This window comes from Columba livia, chromosome 4, assembly GCF_036013475.1.
Source record: "Columba livia isolate bColLiv1 breed racing homer chromosome 4, bColLiv1.pat.W.v2, whole genome shotgun sequence".
Lineage (NCBI taxonomy): Eukaryota > Metazoa > Chordata > Aves > Columbiformes > Columbidae > Columba > Columba livia.
In genome coordinates this window covers 25,633,680-25,656,254 of record NC_088605.1, presented here as the reverse complement: position 1 = coordinate 25,656,254, position 22,575 = coordinate 25,633,680, and the positions used below count along the sequence as shown (strand labels likewise).

Sequence of the window (22,575 nt, the reverse complement as noted above, 5' to 3'; positions counted from 1 at the left end):
AATTTAGACTCCTCTCTAATTTAATAACAGCATACAATTACAGGAACAGTAGACTGCACCATAACAGCAGTTTTACACCACAAAAATTTGCTCAGAAGTAACATGTTATTTTGCTTATATTAATTACAAGAGTATTTCTTTGCCTTCCACTCTCAGTATGGGGAAACAAACTCAGATGACTAAATGAATTTTTACATCACAGTGGTGCAAAGAGCTGAACAGAGTCTGATGTCACAACTCAAAAATATACAGCATAACAAAAAAGAGGGTCTAGAACAGTGCTGAAGAACTGAAATGATGATAACTAGGTCTAGATTTCTGCTCTGATTAGGTATCTTTGTTGCTGCGCTCATTCTTGGGCTAAATTTTGAAGGAGAGAGTCAAATATTTGCACTTTAGAAGGCAAAAATTCTCTATAAAATAATTGAGAAACGCACTGAACGTTATGTCCTAATTCAGAAGCAGCACTGGGAATATAAGAACATGCACACATACGCACGGGACAGCATTCTGCTCAACTTCCAGGTGCAAGTATGTCAGTATGTTCTGTTAGTGAGAAAATAAGCTTGAAGAGCCTAGCAAATTACATTTAACACTCCTTTTATTGCAGTAGAAATTTTAGTTTTTATAAAATCCTCAAATTACAGGATATACATATAGTGAATCTCATTGCAAGTCTTTAGCAGCTGTAGAGCATTACTGCATGCAGTTGCTTCTGCAGTGTGCAAGTGTTCTATAAATAGCTAATCATGTTCAGAGAGCAAGACAAGTAGTCAAAGAATATCATATTCAATTACCAACTAGTTCATCAGTATCAAGAGGTTGAGCAAAAAATAAGGTTATAAATACAGGCTGTGATCTAACAAACTAATACAACTGGGAAATATGAATGATATCCACATCACAAACAAGATAACTCAATAGTTACAGGAAAATACTTTGCTTCAAGACTGTTTTCAAAAGTGTTTCACATTAACATTTCTCCGACCAAGGAAGAATAGTTAAGTACAGTGCTATAGAAATTTACAAAAGGCCAATGAAACCCATTTACTTTATGCAATTAGAATACTAACATTAACTACAGAAGACTAGGCAAATACTTTGCCTTGAATTTACGGAAAGCAGTTGTGTTCAGACAGATAATATTCTTTGTCCATGACCTACCTTCCAGCTGCTGGGTGAATACATAATCAGCACTCAATTTAATATTCATTTCTGTAGTAATGACACTGGCTTCAGATCAGTCAGACAGATTTATGCTAAAAAATCCTACACCCATTTGTTTCAGGAGCTGCCTAAACAGGTACAATCCCTTATGCAAATTTCCCATCACAATGAGTCTCAGAAACCGTAAGAACAATTTATATAGAGCTAGCTACTGATTAATTTTCTAAAAAGCTGACATGCTTGGATTATTGCAGTTTCACATTTGTGTAGAAACAAGAACAAATTTGCAACGATTCTGCAAAAGTTACTTAGTTTACATTGATTAGTTCACTTAAGAGATGGTTAAAAGTTTAAGCATTGCAGTTTTGCCTGAAAAGCCCACAGGTCAGCAATGCAGCTTGGTAAAACATCTTGTTATGGCAAGATAACTGCACAGAGTTTCCTGCGATCAGAGTGTTGAGATTTCTTCCAACAACATGAAGACTATTTCACAAGGTAGAAACTTGGAAGAGTTCTTTATAAGTACTGCAAACAGAAACAGCATCTCGTTCAGAAAAGGTGTTAACTATGTCAGCTTGATAGATTTTAATCTCTTTTGTGAAATTCAAAGTGGGCCATATTTTTTGCATTGAATATAGTAATTTAGAAAAAATGGCTCTACAGATACATCTAATAAGCAGAACACTGTCCAAAGCATATTGCATAGGTATGCATACCAGCTGCTATCCACTGGAGACATCCTACAGAATCTAGAGATCAAACTAACAGAAGCCTACTGAGCACAGACTTCTAAAAGTTTTAATCAATCTCAAACAATCCTCGATTCCTAAAAGTCAATTCTGTATGACCGGGCATGTTTTGGATAGTACACAGCTACTCTTTTTCACCAATTACCAATACAGCACAGTAATTTTAAGTTTCCATGACTTGCTTTTGATATGCTAAACTTCATATTATCTCCAAGAAAAGCATATACACATTTTTATACAGCCTGGAGTGAGACTGGTGTAAAACCAGGATTTTATAACCATCAGCAGAAGTACCAGCTGCTCATAATGTTCACAAAACACAGGAGACCTGAAATCTGGCTATGCAACAGTTGGTGCCAATCTGCTTATAAAGGAAATGCTGCTGAGGCATAGTCTTCTTACAAAAACAGGGCATGAGGGCTTCATTATTAAGTGTTCAACAACAATCCTCAGCTCGGTGAAGAGAGTCCTGAAAATCAGATTTAAAGAGAGTTTTAAAATCCTATAGCATTTAGCAGAAGTATAATCTAAATCTATCTTTTTCATTCACTACTTTTCTCAACACATCCCCCCCCCCCCCCAAACTCTAGCTAGCAAGTTCTTTAGATCAACTCAGTGTTGCAGTATCTTGCAAGAGCTTCAGAATTCTTATCCTTTAAACATTAACATTTTAATTAACTTTAGTTCAAGGTAAGTACAGATATAAAACCAGCAGAATTCTACCTTCAAGAAAAACAAACAAACAAACCCCAAGCACTAAAGAAAAGTAATGCTCCATCAGAAATAGTGTAAGGAGTCGGGAGGTAATTGTGTGTTTGCACTGCTTCTTGACAGAATGCAAGAACCCCGCACTCTAGAAGCAACAATTAGAAGACAGACATGAGAAATAAAACCCACAACACCAATTTCCTTTGAAAGCACATAAATGCCAGAACATCTTGGATAAACTAGTTTGAATATTGCAAAACTTAAGTTATTTTAGATACCAAAGTAGTAAAGCACCTTTGTAGATATTTGTTGTTAAACAAAAAAAAAAAAAAACAAAACAAAACAAAAAAAAAATCCATGTACTAAGATGGAGCAATTGATCTCTTACAAAATGGTGAGGAATAGGAGGCAATCAAGTTTATGATTCTCAGACCTGTCTTTGCATACAATGACAGCCAAAGTCACTTACTTGGTACTTTAGCAAAACATTTTCTAATCAAGTAGTGATCATACTGGAAAGTTCACAAAATCTTACCCTATGCAATGCTTGTAATAAGAAAAGTTCTGAGAAAGCACTACTCTGAGCAAATCCTCATAGAAATATTTATGGTTTCAAAGCCATAGCATTGATTTGACCAACTTTCAAACAAAATCAAGAAAGCTCTATTTCGGTTATAATTAACCTGACTTAAGAATTTAACTAAAGGAAGTAATGAACATGCTTAAGATCACCCACAGATTTTTTTTCTCTCAGCATTACACAAGTTTGTAAGTGCCTGTTCACGTACAGACTTAGCCTCAGACAGACCTGGAATCTAAAATAAGAATATCTTTCTGGTAAATGGTCACAGAACAATTAAAAGACTTTCCTCTCCCAAAGCATAGTTTTAATTACAAAGGCATGTTCTGAAACCTCCCACTCAAGGTGGTACATTTTAGAGAGGTTCAGTTACATGAAATAAACGTAGCCTTAAACCAGCTAGTTGGGTATTTTTTTTAGCATCCAAGTATATTCCACATTCTATAATTACCATTTGCACATTTAGTATTATAAGTTATGCATTCATTTTAGAATGAAAAATTTCTGAATGCCTAAGACTACGCAGTTTAATGTTAACTTCCAAAATCAACTTCACGCTTACCGACAGTACGGATTTCGCCGAGAGGAGTAGCGTAATGTGAGAAATCTATAGTAAATGAATGGCTGAAGCAGACTACCTTGCCCACTGAAAGAGAACAGAGAAGTAGAACTCCTTAGGATCAAACTCCTTAGGATCAAAAAGGCTACATTGGGATCACATTGGTTCAGATAATCTACATGTGACAAGAAAAAGTACACAAACTTACACTTAGGAAAGCAGAAACATTACAGAATAGAAGTGTTCAATGAAGCAGTTTTTAATTAATATAAAATCAATACAAGAACAGCACTTTAAGTTTTTGGTATATCTCACTTCTGGTGGTGGACAAAGAATCACAGAAGTGGTGGTGGATGCCTGTTCAGTATTAAGAAAAAGCTTGCAGGCCAAGCACAGAAATTGGCTGACATAAATAGTCCAGGTACAGCAAGCTTTTTCAGCCCTCATCGTAGCACTTTGAATATACGGGCTGCATTTCTAGTATCTTTCGCAAAACTTCCCAGTACACGCTGGACACTACTATAGATGTATTGAGACATTACTGTCAAGCCAATATCTGACTATTTCAGTTAAAATGAAATTAGGTTTTGATACTTTACAAAACTGCTGTTTCACATGAAAGTGCTGTAAAATAGTGAAAGGGTAGCATAGAAACCATACATACCAAAGCACAGAAATACCATGAGTAATTTCAATGACTGAAGCTTCTTTATATAACACAATATTAAAAAGCTCTATTTGAAGTTTAACATGACAGTCCCAGTAACTAGAACACATTCAAGCATAAGCAATATCTTTACCCAGAAGAAAAAACAAAGTGAAAATAAAAGTGAACTACATGAGAAAATCTTGCACCTGTACAGTTTTTACAAGCATTTATATATGCTAGGGCAGTTTGAATAACAAATTCTCACAATCACTGCACTTAACCATTACACAATTTTAAAATTTGGCATATGATCTTTTATAAGCTTCGTTATCTACTACATGATGTATCCAAAGTAGCAACACTTCTCATACTAAAGTCTCCATAGAGATAGGAAAAAAAAGAAAAAGGAGTTACCCTAAAGAGAAGTTTTAAATACTTCAATGTTTCAGATATTGGATACAGAGAGTATCCATCTCTCAGTTGGTAAATGGCCTTAAATGAAATGCAGTCCTTCAGGACTGAAGCAATTAAGTGTTCAGCTGACATATTAAAGACAAATGATGTATTCTGTCAGCTTCCACAAAGGTAAAGCCTCCCTTCTGCTGCCTGTGAGACCACTCAAGACAAATGTTCTCACTGTGCTACAACTTGTATAGAAAAAAGGACATAACCTACTCCTGCTTGCACACTTTTAGCAGAATGAAATATCATGCCACCTTAATTTATGGAATCTAATAGTAAAAAAAAAAATAAGAGTTCACTTTCAATTATATTACATCAACCTAAATGAACAATGTAGCAGAACACGAGTTAAAGGCCCGAAAAACTTTGATTTAACCCAACAATGTCACCCATGCTATGACAGGGAAGCATTTTTGGTGCTTAGTTATATCAGAATTAATGCTTTTTTGATTTAATGATGGACCAACTTGAGAAATCTAGTATTCAAATAAATGTAGCTCCAAGTTCAAGCCTTGGTCAGCCAGAACCATACACATGGAGATCTATGACCCACAGAGAACTCAATTACAGAAAGTAATCCCACATAGCAAGTTTCTAATTCTGAAAATATTTATGGTAATTCTTACCTGAAGAGCATAAAAACTGTAGCTGGCATCAGGAAAATCTCATTGCAAGCAATGAATTTTAGAATATTCTGTTGATTAGCATTCAGTTTCTCTAAAAGATTTCTCAGAAAGGGCAAACTATTTGAACTCCGTGCCTTTGAAGAAGAAAAAAAGATTGCGAGAAAACATACAAGTTACACCCAACTTCTCCAGCACAGAGAAATCAAAATACTAACAATTATCATTTATAACTCATTTAAGTATTTTAAGACTAAGTCATTTAAAGGTATGCAGATCAGTATCTCAAGGAAAACTACTGGAAGCTTGGAACTCTGCAATTACACAGAGTTCAATTAAAATCACGAGGTGCTGCAGTTCCCTTCCACACCCTTTTTGGTTCAACAGCAGGGAGAAGGCCATGAGCCTTATGCTGCCCACTAGGAGGAAGCACCTATGGCAGCAAGACAGCCCGGGTAGGAAGACCAAAGGTTGGACTTGCATGAAGCTGCACAAGGCAGTTCACTGAACAGCAAGTCCAATGGCAAGTATTTTCCTTGCTAGCCTCGCCCTGCATTTTGTTATTTTACTACTGAAACAGAACATTCAATTTCACGGACTATGGTTTAGCTTGAAAGCATGTCTTAAGTTTCAATGTAACCACTACACAGCTTTTGCTTCCTTCAAAGAACATTTGAAGAAAAACAACTAGTGTCAACTCCAACATGGTTAAGTCATAACAGAAGGGGAAAAAAAACAAACCACCAACATAAAAAAAGACTTCTCATGTTCCATGTGCTGAGATTCCATACTACAACATCACTTTAACTCCTCTAGCGTAGCTAAAGGAAACCATAGCTGCAACTCAAACCTGTTTATAAAACCCAAGAATACCAGCAGTATTAATTGTATCAAAAAGCATGTCATACTTACATCAAGAACCTTCTTCGTATACGTGGCAGCATGAAGCAAAGAGAACAGCAGAACTGGAAAAATACTCACTGAAGCAAGCGATAAGGAAAATTATAGGCTGCACAAGTGCTTCATTTCTCCGTGATGTTAACACACAAGTAACAGCTTGATGGTTGGCTGAAATTATCTATGCTGTATTAAACCATGTATATGTCTAACATCTGTATTTATAGCTCTTTGCTTCTTCCACCTCTTCACTATACGTTTTTATTAACTTCAAAATATGCACATATGTAGGTATGGAAAAGTACAACATACACCATTACACATCAGTGCATTTCTGCTGGAGTGCATTCTTTCTGCGTGGAAAGACGTGTGTGAGGTTACTACTTAAGATCTATCAAATACATGTAGTAATAATACTTTAATTAAGAGATGCTACAAAATGCATTTCTCTACCAAAGAACATGCAGTTGCCAGCCATTCAGATTTGAGAGAGCAAGAACATAGACATGCCTCTGTCAGAAACATTTTAAGAGTAGGATACTAAGCATATACACAAAATGGCACAAAAGAAAAGTTGGTTCTTACACATCACCTTTGACAGGCCACAGGACTAAGTCTTTTTTTGAAGACTTCATCTGTTTAATAACTTATCTCAAAAAGCTACTACTGTATAATTATCTCTCTACATTATACGTGTCCTACTCACAGTGAGGAGTCACATATAAACTCAGTACTGGTAATAAATGAAAGCTAGCAACTTCTCAAAGTATCGTTTGAGGCTGGTCATAAAATCCACCAAAGTCTCAGGTAAAGAAAGCCTAAGTACGCAGAGACTGCAGTGCACTATAGAGGTAATTAATCTGAGTATGGATCAATCAACATAAGCCTCTCCTATTTTACACAGAATATTCTCTATGAACAACAAACATATTCTAGTTTAAACTAGTTTTTCAACCCACGGCACAGGTGGTGAGAAGAATCAAGTTTTTAAGATATTTAAAAACATCACCAGGGTGACCAAAGCAAAGGATACTTGTAACAGGGTAGGAATTCACAAAAATAAGTGAGTACAACAGGTAGTGGCAGCTGTCCTCCAGCAAGGCCTGGGCCAGAAACGCCCTGCTAAGCTGAAAGTGCGGTAGCCTTTGGTGTAGTCGGAGGGCACTAGTAAGAGCGTTAGCCAGCAAGGCACGCTGATAAAAGCTCGCTGCTTCATGCAACCTGCAAACCATCAAAGGAGGCGTTACCATATGAACCAAGCCCCTGCTCAGAAGTCTTCCACCCTTGAGAATTGCATCACAATTGCACAACACCTGAAGTACTTCTATTATCATACACAAGCACTATTATCAAAATACAACTCAAAAACTTGTAACACCGACTTACTGCAGCTGCCAAAGGTAAACCAACTCAATATATGACTCCATAACCACAGATAAAACCACACATTTGCCAGTACTTTACATTTTCCAAACGTGTCTACAAGTGTTTCAAACCAACCTAAAATTAATAAACTGTTCTTACAGAAATCACTCGAGTAGGCTGAAAAACAAAAATTTACCCTAACATGGAAAACAACTCTTTGAAAAGGGAGTATATCTACTTTGCAAATATTTAATGCTATTTTACAAAATTACAATACATACCCTAGAAGAGGCAGGACAAATAAAGCTGAGCAGTAAACTGTGAACAAGCGGGAAATCCACATTGCTGTATCCAGCTTGTTAGCCATCAGAAATTGCTACATCAGAGGAAGAAAAGAAAAAAAACAACCCCCACAGATGTTGATATCTTAATATTTGCATACAATGAACATTCTTCTGTTCTATATTAAATTGTAAGTTTTTCTCCAACCTTGAACAGAATCAAATCATAACTTGAAGCAAATAGCATCTTTCTCATCTGTATAAAACTCGACTCATACAATGTTAAACATCAAAAACAGCTTGGCTGTCTCATAATCAAGAGGCTCCTTTGTACACTGTAATAAAACACAGTAGTAAGATCTTGTGTGGAGGTAGCTTTTCTGAACAAACCAACCTCACAAGACAGCCAGCTTCCAAAAGGCATCATGCAAGGTCTGACTTTCGTATCTATTCCTTTAAGTTTCCTTTTAAAATACACTTCACACACCTAGGGCTAAATCACATTTCTTATGAAGGCGGAAAACAGAAGGGGTCTGGGAGATTTAGCATAGCTACATCATAAGAAAAGTAGCATCATTTTGGCTTACATATTCTTGGCTGCAAAAAACAACACCACAAAAAAAACAAAATAACAAGAAGAAAAAAAACCCACAAACACCCACAAAAAACCCAACACAACCAAACTTTTAACAGTAATCTAGCAGCTCTCCTTAATCACAGTCCTCTTCACACCTGATGCGGTCTCGGTACCAGAATGGCTCTAACATCACATGCTTTGAGACAGTAGGTGCCTAAGAGACAAAATATCAGCTCCCTTTCACCTGAAAGAGCTCAAGATGTTTTTCCGAATTTGAACCTGCTTTTGAACATTGCTCTTTTCCTCCACGTTCGTAGACCGTTTTTATTAAAGTGACCAGAAATTAACCTAACCTGAAAGCGCCTTCATATCGTCATCTCCTAACTTACGTAATATAACCACAGACACATGGTTGCTGCCGCACAGAATTAGTTCTGATTGAGGCATTTCCCAGAACGGCGGCGCAGCAGCAACACGTTTTCATCTAGCAAGTGGAAGGTCCGCTTTCCCCTGCTTGGGCGAGCAGCACAAGGGGTGCCCGCGCTACCGGGAAAGCATCGTGGCCAGCACAGGATGCTCCCGCTCTCCCCGCAAGAGCCGGGCCGGCGCCGCGGCCTGCTGCCCCCCGCACGGCCGAGCCGGGCCGGGCCGCTGCTTACCACCGCTCCGCCGCCGGCCCCGCCTTGCATGGGCCCGTTCTGTGTGGAGTCTGCCATGGCTGCACCTGCGGGGAGAGAAGCGCCTCAGCAGGGACAGGGGCGACCGCCTCCCGAGCCCGAACTGCCGGCCCGGCCGCCCGCGACCCACCGCAAGCGCCACAAATGGCCAAGCACCACACACCGCCGCACTCCCCGGATCCGGCCGGGCGTCACTTCCAGCGGCCGCAGGGCCTGCCGGGCAATGTAGGCGACGTGACGCCTGCGACCGCCCCAGGCGGCGTCACAAGGCGTTGTCGGGGGTGGCGTGGGGCTGCAGCTGCCAGGGGACACGAGTGGGGCGGAGGTTCGCTCCGGCCCCCGGGGCTCTGCTGTCTACAGCGGGGCCGGCCACTGCTCCTCTCAAAGAGGTTCTTCTGTATTGTGACAGCGACGGTATCAGTGCTCACTTGGGCACCTGTCTGGAGAGCGTTTGCTCACCGACGGCCAGGCAGGCTTTGCAGAGTCACTTACCGAAACACAGACTTAAGAATCGTAATGTCCCAGGTCTCAGACGGTGCTCTCCAGTTCCCCAGTGCTGTAGTGTCATGGTGGTGTCACACAAAAATTATCCAAATAAAAATTAAATATCATCCTGCCTCAGGTGGTGTTTTGGGTGTTACTGGTTCCCTATAATGTAAAAGGGAGGAAAAAAAAAAAAAAAAGCAAGCTTTTTTGAAGCTTCATGTGCCCAAACATCCTGCAAGCACTATTAAATTAAAATGCAGAAGCTTTGAAGTAAGTTTCTGGAGTCTTTGGTCTCTAATCATTTAACACGAAAGCAAAGGAGCTTTAATCAAGTACTGGTATACCAGCAATGTTGACAGGAGGACCAAGCCGGATAGCACAAAGTGGAAGCCTCCTGCTCACTCTGCAACATGTCACATATGAGATGTGCAAGATTTTGGGGAAGGTTAATCCTCCATTAACCTGACCCTTGTCTTAGTATTGGTCTTTTGGTTTGGTTTTGGGGGGATGGTGTGATTTTTTTTTTTTTTTTCAATGGTGCTAGATAGCTATGTGAACATGTTTCTGTTCTCAGCTGGACATCTGTAAATCTAGTATAACTTGGCTGAAGTGATATCAAAGTAAAATAAAATAAACTGAGGGCCTCGAGATAGACCCCTTTGCCTTTTAGCTCCTGTAGCCTCGTGTGGTTTGTACTCCCAAGTTTCTCTCAAGGATGTGCAGCAGGTTCCCCCTTCTGGCAGCATGGGTTCCAGGACAGCAAACCATCTGCTCCGGTTTCTAATCATTCCCAGGTGCTTTCAATTACTCTTTAGCAGCAAAAAAAGACATATTTTTGTGACCAAGGATGTTGGAATCAACATCCACAATAAGCCTCATCTCTGGTTTGTGATGATTAAACTTGAAGATTGATGGGAAGAGACTTGGGAAGGCATCAGGAGAATGTGTAATGAAGTATGGTGATGGGGAAGGAGCAAAATGAGAGTCAGCTGATAGGGATTCTAATAACATAACAATTACAAGTAAACTAAGGCTTGAGGCTGATTAACACTTTTAAAATTGAAGATGCAGAACCTGATTTTCCACTTCTTTTCCCAGCCACTCTTCTCTTACTAAAGCGGCTGCAAAGTAGGCACAAGATTTACCTGCTGTTTTGGGACCATTTTTGTGTGGGTGGAGAACACTGTGTATAAACAGCACGAGAGAATTAGGGCTCTCAGTGTGTCTGCTGGATGTTCTCAAATGCATAACATTATGCTAAAACAAAATTAAGGCTTTGAATATTGCCACAATGAATTTAGTTTAACTATTACCAAATTATTTTCTTTATTACAAAATAAAATATTGGTATATCTAGATTTCTTTAGATGCAACTGAAATACACATTGAAAACAAACAGATGTTTAATGTTGCCAAACTGAAATGTCACAGGTGAAAAAAACCTTTCGACCAGTCTACAAGATTAGGTATTTCTTAAACAGACCTAGGATGACAAATCCATACCTATACCTATACCTATATGCTTATTTATTTCTTAGCCAGGAGACCTACGTAGTTAAACAGGGAGCTGCTGGGTAAGCTCAAGTGGAAGAGGTGAGTTTACAGATCACAGAAGGAAGGGCTGGCCACTTGGGGAGAATATAAGGCTGTTGTCAGAGGGTGTAGGGAGGCACCTAGGAAAGCTAAGGGCTCCTTAGAATTAAACCTGGTGAGAGGGGTCCAGGACAACAGAAGGAGCTTTTTCAGATACATGGCAGATAAAACTAACACCAGAGGCAATGCAGGCCCACTGATGAATGAGGTGGGTGCCCTGGTGACAGAAGATATGGAGAAGGCAGAGTTACTGAATGCCTTCTTTGTCTCTGTCTACTCTGCCAGAGGCTGTCCTGAGGAGCCCCATATCCCTGAGGCCCCAAAGGAAGTCAGGACAATGGAGGAGTTTGCCTTAGTTGATGAGGACTGGGTTAAGGGGCAATTAAGCACTCTGGACAACCATAAATCCATGGGTCCATATGGGATGCACTCGTGGGTGCTGAGGGAGCTGGCTGAGGTCATTGCTGGACCACTCTCCATCATCTTTGCCAAGCCTTGGGAAGCAGTAGAGGTGCCTGAGGACTGGGGAAAAGCAGATGTCACTCCAGTCTTCAAAAAGGGCAAGAAGGAGGACCTGGGTAACTATAGACCAGTCAGCTTCACCTCCATCCATGGGAAAGTGATGGAACAACTTATCCGTGGTGCCATCTCAAGGCATATCAAGGATAAGAGGGTCATTAGGGGCGGTCAACATGGCTTCACCAAGGGGAAGTAGTGCTTAACCAACCTCGTAGTCTTTTATGAAGACATAACGTGGTGGATAGATGATGGCAGAGCGGTGAATGTGGTCTACCTTAACTTCAGTAAAGTATTTGACACAGCAGTGTCCCACAGCATCCTTACAGCTAAACTGAGGAAGTGCAGTCTGGATGATCAGGTAGTGAGGTGGACTGCTAACTGGCTGAAGGGAAGAAGCCAGAGAGTCGTGGTCAATGGGGTGGAGTCTAGTTGGAGGCCTGTATCTAGTGGAGTGCCTCAAGGGTCAGTACTGAGGCCAGTATTGTTCAATATATTCATCAATGACTTGTATGAGGGAATAGAGTGTACTATCAGCAAGTTTGCTGATGACGCCAAGCTGGGAGGAGTAGCTGACACGCCAGAAGGCTGTGCTGCCATCCAGCGGGACCTGGACAGGCTGGAGAGTTGGGCAGGGAAAAAATGAATGAAATATAACAAGGGCAAGTGTAGAGTCTTACCTCTGGGCAGGAACAACCCCAGGTTCCAGTGTAAGCTGGGGAATGACCTATTAGAGAGCAGTGTAGGGAAAAGGGACCTGGGGTCCTGGTGACCATGAGCCAGCACTGTGCCCTTGTGGCCAGGAAGGCCAATGGCATCCTGGGGCATATTAGAAAGGGGGTGGTTAGTAGGTCAAGAGAGGTTCTCCTTCCCCTCTACTCTGCCCTGGTGAGACCACATCTGGAATATTGTGTCCAATTCTGGGCCCCTCAGTTCCAGAAGGACAGGGAACTGCTGGAGAGAGTCCAGCGTAGGGCAACAAAGATGATTAAGGGAGTGGAGCATCTCCCTTACGAGGAAAGGCTGAGGGAGCTGGGCCTCTTTAGCTTGGAGAAGAGGAGACTGAGGGATGACCTTATTAATGTTTACAAATATACAAAGCGTAAGCGTCACGAGGATGGAGCCAGGCTCTTCTCGGTGACAACCAATGGTAAGACATGGCGTAATGGATTCAAACTGAAACACAAGAGGTTCCACTGAAATTTGAGAAGAAACTTCTTCTCAGTGAGGGTGACAAGAGCACTGGAACAGGCTGCCCAGGGAGGTTGTGGAGTCTCCTTTTCTGGAGACATTCAAAACCCACCTGGACACATTCCTGTGTAACCTCGTGTAGGTGTTCCTGCTCCAGCAGGGGGATTGGACTAGATGATCTTTTTAGGTCCCTTCCAATCCTTAACATTCTGTGATTCTGTGATTCTTAGCATTTGTAATTTAGGAAGGACTGAATACACACACAAGCAAATCATTAATTTCTAAGGCCTGGTTTTCTGTCTGTCAGTCATAACATTAAATTTTATGTTTTCTTTTAGAAAAAGTTATCTTTCACAGTAAATAGAATGTTAAACCACTGTTTATTCCAAAAAGCTAATGGCTTAAGAAGTACCATCCTTTGGCAAACTTAATAAGGAATATCACACTTGTTCCTTTGCAGTCAAGAAGTCTCCTTTGGTTTATATCTGTTTTTCTTTTCCCAGCTTTCCTCTTCACTTTTTTTCTGCATTTATTGTTGCATCTTTTTTGATATGGTTTCTCCTGTTGAGCAATTTGGACCATGCTACTGTTTACTTTAACTTGAGAGAAGACATTAAATTGTATCTTAAGAAATCTAGTGTCAGCTTGTCCCTTGCCTGATTCTCCTCTGCTATAATACTGCAGATTGAGCAGAGAGGAGGAGCAGAAATTTATTCCTGTTTTATTAATGATCTGGTTTCCAACAGCTGTAAGGGGATTCTTCTGGCACCAGTTTGCTTTCATTGGTGATGAATAGTTCAGATATTTAGAAGAGTAATTGTGATTGCCAAGAACTTATCTACCTCATTAGCAATACAGTCCTATTTCTCCTCTGTGGCAGCCCATCACAATCAGCACAGACATATATAAAGTTGTAACTAATATAGCTCTCTACTTCCCCCCAGCAAACTGAAAAGCCTATCAGAGAATTATTGGCAGTAACGATACTTGGGATCAGCTCTCAATTTAAAAAATTATGGTTGTGAAGAGATATATTTTGACCTTTTGGGCACAAATGTATACACCTACTTCCACTGACACACTTTGAAGTCTCAGATTAAAAAAATAAAACACCTTAGTATGTCTTTAAAACAATACACATATTTTAGAAATATATGAAAGAAAATACACAATGCTTTGCATTTGCTTAGCTCTGGCTGAGACTCTCCAGACACTGCGAGTTTACTAATGCTCACAACATCACTATTAGTTAGATGTTCAGTGAGGACTTTGAGTCAAAAAGGTTAGTAATTTTCTTGTAGGCACACGAGCAGTAGCATAGGTGGGCTGGAAATCACAGAATGGTTAGGGTTGGAAGGGACCCATGTGGATCATCTAATCCAACCCAATGGAATCCACAACTCCTGAGTCCCCATTATCACTTTCTTTCTTAGTCACTGTGTGTTTTCAGATGAAAAACTCTATATATAATTTGAAGCCATTTTGAATATCCAAAGAAGAAGTAGGCTTTTAGGGTGTTTCAGATTAACTACTGAGAACCTCATTACAGACACCATGGAAATATTTTATAAACAACAGTTATTGTTAAATAAATATTGTCAGCCACAATAAGTATTTTATAGAAACAGTATTTTGCATTACAGGTTGTTTTAAATTTGAACTTTTAATTGTCTTTTTAAAAGCATCACCATCAGACACATGCGATCTTGTATGGTCTCCAGTGGCCTCAATTCTCAATTGTTTTAACAGAAGCTGATGTTGCGTTGTTTATGTGCTGTTCACCACCTTGCAGCATGGGGCACTTGGGGTTCAGATAATGATTTATCTATTTTGTCCTTCTTGATTTGAAAGAAGATACTGTTGCTGACATCTGCATACAGTTTCCATTTATTTCAAATAAAAGAGCATTCTTCCAAGGCCAATAGGATGGCAGTTTCTCATAGCCAAACTAGCTCCATTATTTGTATCAGTAGTGGATAACGCAAAGCTAAAACAAGTTTTTATGCAAAGTTGTAATGAACAATTTGGTTCTTGTTTGTGGTTATCTCAAGCTGGCTGTCCAAATCTCAAGAAACAATGAAGGACATCGGGTCAATGCCTGTTACATTTTTCAGAAAAAGATACAGAAGTCTTCTGTCTCTCTCTACCAGATTGCTTTGTGATTTTTTCTCGATGGTCTGTAGCAATATCAAACATGCTCTTCTTTCTTTTTCCTCGCAGCTGAAGTTTCCATTTACTCACCCTTCCTGGAAGGATGACCCTTTTAATCACTAAGTGCCTGCCAAAGCAGTGAAAAAGAGAAACCACAACCTTTCTGAAGATGTGCAAAATAGGAATATATTTCTTCCAGTTGCTTTCTGTGACAGTAGTTTTGTAACTTTCAACATTTTGATATATCCATGTGTTATTAAAAGGAGTGACACAGAAGCTGTGAGTGTAAGCTTACGATGGTACAAAGAACTATGATTAATCTATATATATTTAAAGATTGGAGGCTTAGCATGTAATTGAATCAGTGAGCAGCCTTACCAGTGTATTTTTACAGCCCAGCCCAGTAAGGATATGAAAAATATTGGAAACTGAAGAATGGAGAGAAAAATGGGCAAGTGTTCTTTTAATAAATGCAAGGAAGGTTAGGAAGATTTTAGAATCCTGCAGCAAGAGACTATATCAACAAATGGAGGGCCAGAGTGAATTATAGATGTGAACTTTTGACTACCTGTACTGCCTGATTAGAAATACCACAGCAGGAAAGATCGATAAGCATTTTCTTGCAATCTCGAAGAAGTATCTGGAGGTGTATTGATCAATGCTGAACTCAGTTCTGAGTTGTTGGTAAAAGGCTCCTTTTCTCCTGCTAATCACAGGCTACAATGAGGAAATAAAAAGAGGACAAGGGAAAAAAACCGGAAGCTGTGACATTTCCCGAGGATGAGCTCAGTTCATGATGCAAGGAATGTTACATGTACATATGCATAGAAATGTGCAAAGAAATATTCCCTTTCCGTAATACTATCCTATGAACTGAGCAAAAACTCCACAAATTTTGGTGTCAGTAACATCTGAAACAGTACTGCACTAATAACTAAAGACTAATGACACTATATCTGTGGTCCAGTCTTTTTCAGCAGAGATATTAATGAGAGGGGTTACACTTCTGCCAGTCATTTGGTATAAGCAGATGTTTGCAGAGAAAGAATTAGGGTTGCGAGCTGTGTAAACTGAATGAAAATGAACCACCAAGAAATTTGTTGCTTTTCTCTGAAGGTGACACAAGCCAAAGACTTCCCTTGACATAAGTGCACCAGTCAGAATGTGGGGAATCCCAACCCATTCACACACAAAACTTTTCTCACAACTACATCAAACATGAGGGCTGCATTTTTTGTTCTCTGCACCCACAAAGCTGCCTCCAGTTTCATCCACAAGCATCTTTAGATGTTTGTTCATGTCTGTCAGTATCATCTGTACTCTCAAGATAATTACAAGCGTACCTAGGCAGTAAATGTGTTACAGGTGTATATATAAATCCTTATTAAAATTAGAGGAAGCTTCAAAGAGAAGCTTTTGATTTTGGACAGTTTTTACACAACTCAGCACGTCTTCCTAAACAGGGTATGCTCCAGTGGTCTTATTTATTGCATAAATTCTTCTTGGATCTTTTACCACATACTGCAGGTGCTGAGTTTTCAAAAGCACTTTGCAGTACATAAACTCTGAAAACTTTCTGCATTCTTTGTGAGATCCCGTTCAGAAATTCAGTTACAGAAAACTGGTTGGATAATTACATGATAGGGATATGTAGAAATATTTTTAATGTTCTGTATTTGATATTAAATTGTTTAAAAACAGTGGACTGACATGTTCTGCAGACATTTTATTGTGGTTTTTTTTTGAGGTGGGTACTTTTATTCATTGGGGTTTATTCATTCACAGCATACCAATCCAAACCTAGGAGGCAAATGATCCAAGAGTTCCAGTTTATATAGTTAATACCTCTATTTTTTAATTTTATTCTATATAATTTAATTAGATTAATCTAGGTTTATAATCATTGCCAAAAAAAAGAAAGTAAATGCATATTTTATCCAACTATTTCTTGTGGCTAGTCATAATCAATTAGAGTTTCAAACTTAGAAAAGATAAAGAATACATGGAAAGACAATCAGGTTAATTAAATTTGTCCTTCCAGACAGTAATAGGTAAAATCCATCCATCTAAATCTGATCTAATCGTGTGCTGAAGTGGCGTGAAATCGAATGAAATCAAGCTGTCCATATTCCAGAAAACATTCTTAGTGAGATGTAAAAATCTTGAAGGATACCAGGTAGTCAGATATTCTACTGATAAGTCAAGGGTAAGTTTCTCACTCAGTCATGATGTTTCTGATTTATATTCTGACCATGGTGGCTGGTAATGGACACTTATTCTTCCATGTTCTGACTTTTGCAGAAAAGAACTGTCTTATATTTCTTCTTTGACAATTTTGGTTGCTTGTACAGAGCCACTTTATTAGAAAATTAAAATACAGGGAGGTTAGGGTTCAAGGGAGGTATCTGGCATTAGGAAGAGGAAACTGTAGGCAATCTGGAGAAGGTCACAAGTAAAATGGAGAGTTAAACACAGAGCATGATTATTGACATGGATGACAGCTTCTGAAATATAATGGTCAATGATGTATCAGTCAGTGGCACAGGAAGAGATGCACAGGGAATTCAGGGAATGTCTGTAGAAAATTGTCTATACTCACTGTTAGTTTCACTGCGGTTTAGGAAGGCTTTTGGGGATATTATTTGGGTGATACTGTTATTTTTGATATGAATTTTGATGAGATGCACACATCCAAAAAGTATGCAAATGTCCTTGATCTTATTTTCCTAATCAAAAGATAAAAGAGGATTTAAAAAAATTCTTCTTTGTCATAGATAAGATTGTCTTACATTACAGTTTGTCCAAGACCACTACAATAGTTCTTTGGTAAGATAAGATGTCTGGCACCTTTGTTTTAATCTTCATGGATGACATTAGGTAAAGGGCCTTTATTAAAAGCCCTGGTATATTACAAAGTCTGGCTAGCTTGTCATGTGATTCCTTCAGAGTAATTTTTCTGCAGCAAAAAACAATGTGGAGATGTAAAGTTTAAAATAATTCTGACAGGAAGAGGAAAAAGTTCTGGAAGATCACCTGACATGACAAAATTCACATTGCCATGACTGCATGAGTGATTAATATCCTGGGAAAGATGCTTAAAGGAAAAGGAACACAGCCAATACTCAGTATGGTTCCCGTGATATCCCACTGGGGAGGCAGAAGCTATGAGAAGATGTCCTCAACAGGTAAGTTCATGATGGGTGATATAGGAAACACATGAAGATGTTGGACCATGAGTCACTCACGCCAAGGGTTTTAAGCAGCATTCTAGGATTCAGACTGGCACAATGGATAAAAAGGAAAAAAAAAAAAAAAAAACAACCAACAACAACAACCAAAAAAAAACACCACCAACAACAACAAAAAGATGAAAAGGGAAAGATGTAATTCACATACTAATTTTAGTACAAGTAGAAAAAAAATCAGAGAAATAGAGTTATTAAAATAGATAAAGAAACTTCAATCAGGAGAAGGTTGAAGTGCAAGAAACTGTAGCAGGTAGTGTGCTTAGTGACAGGAATGTGCTTGAGAAATGAGAGATGAATAATACAAAATGAAAGAATAATTTCCATACAGTGGTATATTTCCCAGAGGTACTGGAGTCTGTATCCTTGGAGATTTTCAAGACTTGTCTAGAAAAAGCCACAGGTGACTGAATGTCATGTTGGTAATGCTCCTGCTTCAAGGGGGAGGTTGGACCACCTGGCCCCTGGGATCCCTTCCAGTCAACATTTATATGATTCTGTGAAAAGTGAGGGTCTTAAGCAGCAAAAATGAAGGAACTGGAATAACTAGTGATGGGTGTGATATCCACCATTGTCAGGATAACAAATACATGATGGAATAGCAGGCATGGTTGTTAAGGAGTACTGAAGGCTAATGACTCTTAAGGATTCATAGAAATTAAAGTGATAAATAACAGGGAAGGTTAATAACAGAATAAATGTTCTCAGGAATTCCATTATTATGAAAAATGTTGATTTCTAAGATAGAGATGAAAGAATACAGATTATTTGTAACCATACAGTGCAGCTATTCTGAAGTGTTACAGATCACAAACTTCCTTATCAGTACTGCATCAACAAGCTGAGCTGCTACATCGATCTTGGTTTTGGAAATAATACAAATATTGTAAGATAACCATCTATTGAAAAAAACCCTAAGGATATGGTTTTAAATAAATTGAAGAACAAACAAAATATATTTCTGTAAACTTTTTATATTTTGCAAGAATATTAATCAATAAATTAAGTAAATGGTTAGTGGGGTCATCTATACAGAGGAATTCAAGTAAAGGTGAAATAAGAAAATAAAAATTATATATGCTGTAGCAGGATGTCTGTAATTTCTTCCCCAGTCTCTGAAAATGGCAAGGAGGCAAACCTCTCAATTTTAGGTAGTGTAGGCTGCTGGAGGAAAAGACAGGGAGGTTGCTACTGATGCCACCACCCTCACATGATCTGAATGAAAATGTACTTGAGAAAATATATTGGAAGTAAACACAATGGATGAGATTCCTTAATGTAACAAACAATTAAAAAATCATTACATTGTAGTTCAGCTAGAAGTCAATATAAGTTTATGACAGGTGTCAAATATACTTGTCTCTCTATAAAAATGAAATGCAGTAGATTTCTGCTATCTCAACAATTTAAAAAATTGCTGTGATACTGCATGGCACTGCTGGGGGATAATGAGAAGGGTATTAGAAGAACTACGGGTAAGTAAGGAGCTGGCTCTGGCAAAGATGGCAAAGATTAGAAGTGGAAGACTGATGGGTACTTACTAATGTAGTTCCTTAAAGATAAATTGCAAGACTGTTCTTGTTCATTATGCTCATAATTGCATAATGGCATAGCTATTAGTATGGAGATAACATTATCTGCAGTGTTGCAAAGACAGGCGGTATCTTCAAGACAAAAAGAATGCAAAAAAATCTGAGTGGCTTCAAGAGCCTGAATAACAGAAACAAGATCGAATTCAGTAAGATTAAATGCAAAATCCTAACCATGTGGTCTCAGGAAAACTGGTAGGGGAAAGAGGCATCATCTGGAAGAGACCTCGGTGGACCTGAAGGTACCAGGCTACCACAGCACAAATATGAGCTGCCAAAATGATAGGCAATGTGAGGGATAAACGTGATCCTCTAGGCAATAAGAAGAAATGGGGAAATATTATTGTCATTGTATGTGGCACAGATGAAACCTCATCCAGAACACACTGCACAGTTCTGGTGATGTAAGTTCAAGAATAAGGAACTGACACAGAAGTATAGAGAGTTGTATTCTCCAGGGGAAGAGCTGGCTTTATGGGAGGACAGTAGAAGATAATTGCTCTGTGTTAGTTAGGTAACAACAGGACAGCCATGCAATTAGTTAAGTTGAAGTTGATACAAAAATTAATGGGTATTAATTGTTATTAATGTATTTAGAGTAGAAACAAGAAGCAACCTCCTAACCAAACAAGCAGAATATGTACCAGCCTTCCAGTGAGAACAGTGAAATTGAAACATCTAAATACTCCTAAAAGGGAGTTTAGTAAGTTCATGCACCTTGGCAACCCAGGTGTTTCCTCCTGAGATGTTAAGGAGAAACTCTGTGTGAGTCATCATTAAAGACTTTCAGTTAATTATATCCATTCATTGAGAGGCATAAAACAGCATGACATGATTGTTTTTACTGTATTAGTTTAAAGGACACTATGAGCATATCCACAAAGTTAAGAAAGGAGTTAGTGCATCCTCTGGGATCTGCTGCTATATTCGTTTGTTACCTGAAAAAAATGCTGATAGTGTTGATATATTAAAATTCTTAAAAAAAATATTTTTTTCAGAGCAGAAATGTTTTTTTCCATCATGAGTTTTTTTTCCAATGTATGGAAATTAAAATATTTTGTATTTATTTTTAATAATCTCTAATCTCAAATCAAAAAAGTACTCTGCGATTTCTGAGGGGAAACCGTTTTCCAAGATGGCTGGAAAAAAGCATCTCTGAGGTTCTGTTTTTGGTCAGGACACCAATTATTCACCCAGTTAAGATGGTAACAACTTTCAGTAGTTGTCCATGGCCAATATAAGGTTGCTGTCAGAATTGTATGGTTGAAAGTGTGGTAGCCTTGGTAAGTCTGACTGCCCAAATTAACTACAGTCCTACATAAAACCTGCTTCCTCAAGAATATTTTCTAGTGCCTTTGCTTTTATGAAGTCCTCTATTTAAAAGAAGCGTTTTTTTTTCCCCCCCAGAACAAATACTAATATTGGTAACATTTGCTACTCTAACAACCTTACTATCCTATAGTGACAGTATACACTTCTAACTGCTACATATGACCACGCTATTTTACAACAGTTTTAAGTCAGAGATGCCTCAGGCGTAAACCGTAAAATTTAATTATCTTCGCCTGTGTGCATCAGCTTGTGCAATTGAATAAAACTCATGTCAATCAAATATTTCTTTGTCTTGGCTTTGCATAGTGCTTATCGGGGGATTTATCACTTAGCAATAAAACTGGAAAATAATCATTCAAAATTCAAACATGCATAACTTTAAAAAGCATATAAATAAGAACATGTAGATCTGTCTTCTAACTGTAACTTCTGATTGATGATAAATTTCCAAGTGAACCATTGAATTAATGCATTTCTGTTCCTAAAGTATTTTTATTTCTAATTAGAGTATAAACTAAAATAGGCATTTGATACATGAAAAAAAAATATTTAGTGTAGGACAATAAACATCTTTTTGTCCTCTTTACTTGATCAAATACATGCTCACCATAAGGACACAAATGCCTCTTATATTAATCCTCTTACCAGGATGGTACTTTGTGTTCAGTGGACAACCCAGAGATGAGACTAAACACTTCAAAACTGATAAAAATTTGAATGGAGGGCCAAATAGTAGCTAAAGGCAAAGGCAGGGTTAATAATCAAATATATTACATTATGCCAAAAGAATGAGCTGTGGTTTCTCATGTCTTCTGAAGATGCCATCTCTTGCTCTACAAGAGGTCAGAAGACAGATCTGTTTTCATTATGTCTCTGTCAGTGCTGGAAAACCTCACAATTGATTCTGTTGTGATAAGGACATCACACCAGGTACAGTGCAAGCCTTCCTCTCACTAAACCCCAGTGAATGAACAAGCTGGGAAGCCCAATATCAATAACATAGCAGATCATTAGTAAACTTATTTCTGAAACATATTTTGGAATTCTGCAGTTATTAAGACTTCTTACATAATAAATGGGTGAAGAAACTTGGCTAAATTTCCTGTTTCTTCAGTTTTCTAGGGATTCAATTTAATGGAGATTTAGAGCACTATGATCTGATGATTTGTATTCCATGT

General features: G+C 38.6%; 1 protein-coding gene across 2 annotated transcripts; it reads right to left on the bottom strand.

Moving 5' to 3' along the window:
• Nucleotides 1-583: 583 nt before the first annotated feature.
• On the bottom strand, nt 584-9,566 carry TMEM33 (transmembrane protein 33). Of its 2 annotated transcripts, XM_065060787.1 has the most exons (8): nt 9,425-9,566; nt 9,277-9,341; nt 8,041-8,135; nt 7,428-7,615; nt 6,410-6,477; nt 5,501-5,634; nt 3,767-3,850; nt 584-2,385 (listed from the first exon to the last, which is right to left on the bottom strand). In XM_065060787.1, the coding sequence occupies exons 2-8, from the start codon at nt 9,331-9,333 to the stop codon at nt 2,256-2,258; spliced, it is 756 nt and encodes a 251-aa protein (XP_064916859.1). In that variant the 5' UTR covers nt 9,334-9,341; nt 9,425-9,566; the 3' UTR covers nt 584-2,255. The 2 variants fall into 2 exon arrangements, with proteins under 2 accessions (XP_064916859.1, XP_064916860.1); XM_065060788.1 differs by having other exon boundaries at nt 9,277-9,509.
• Nucleotides 9,567-22,575: the final 13,009 nt, after the last annotated feature.

Bases quoted from the DNA above. Each gene is read 5' to 3' on its own strand.
- TMEM33 (XM_065060787.1), bottom strand. From the start codon at position 9,333: ATGGCAGACTCCACACAGAACGGGCCCATGCAAGGCGGGGCCGGCGGC. The intron at 6,478-7,427 runs GTATCCTTTGCT...CGCTTGCTTCAG, and splicing joins GAATTCCTACCCTGTTACAA to TGAGTATTTTTCCAGTTCTG. The intron at 3,851-5,500 runs GTAAGAATTACC...GTTCTCTTTCAG, and splicing joins ACAGTTTTTATGCTCTTCAG to TGGGCAAGGTAGTCTGCTTC.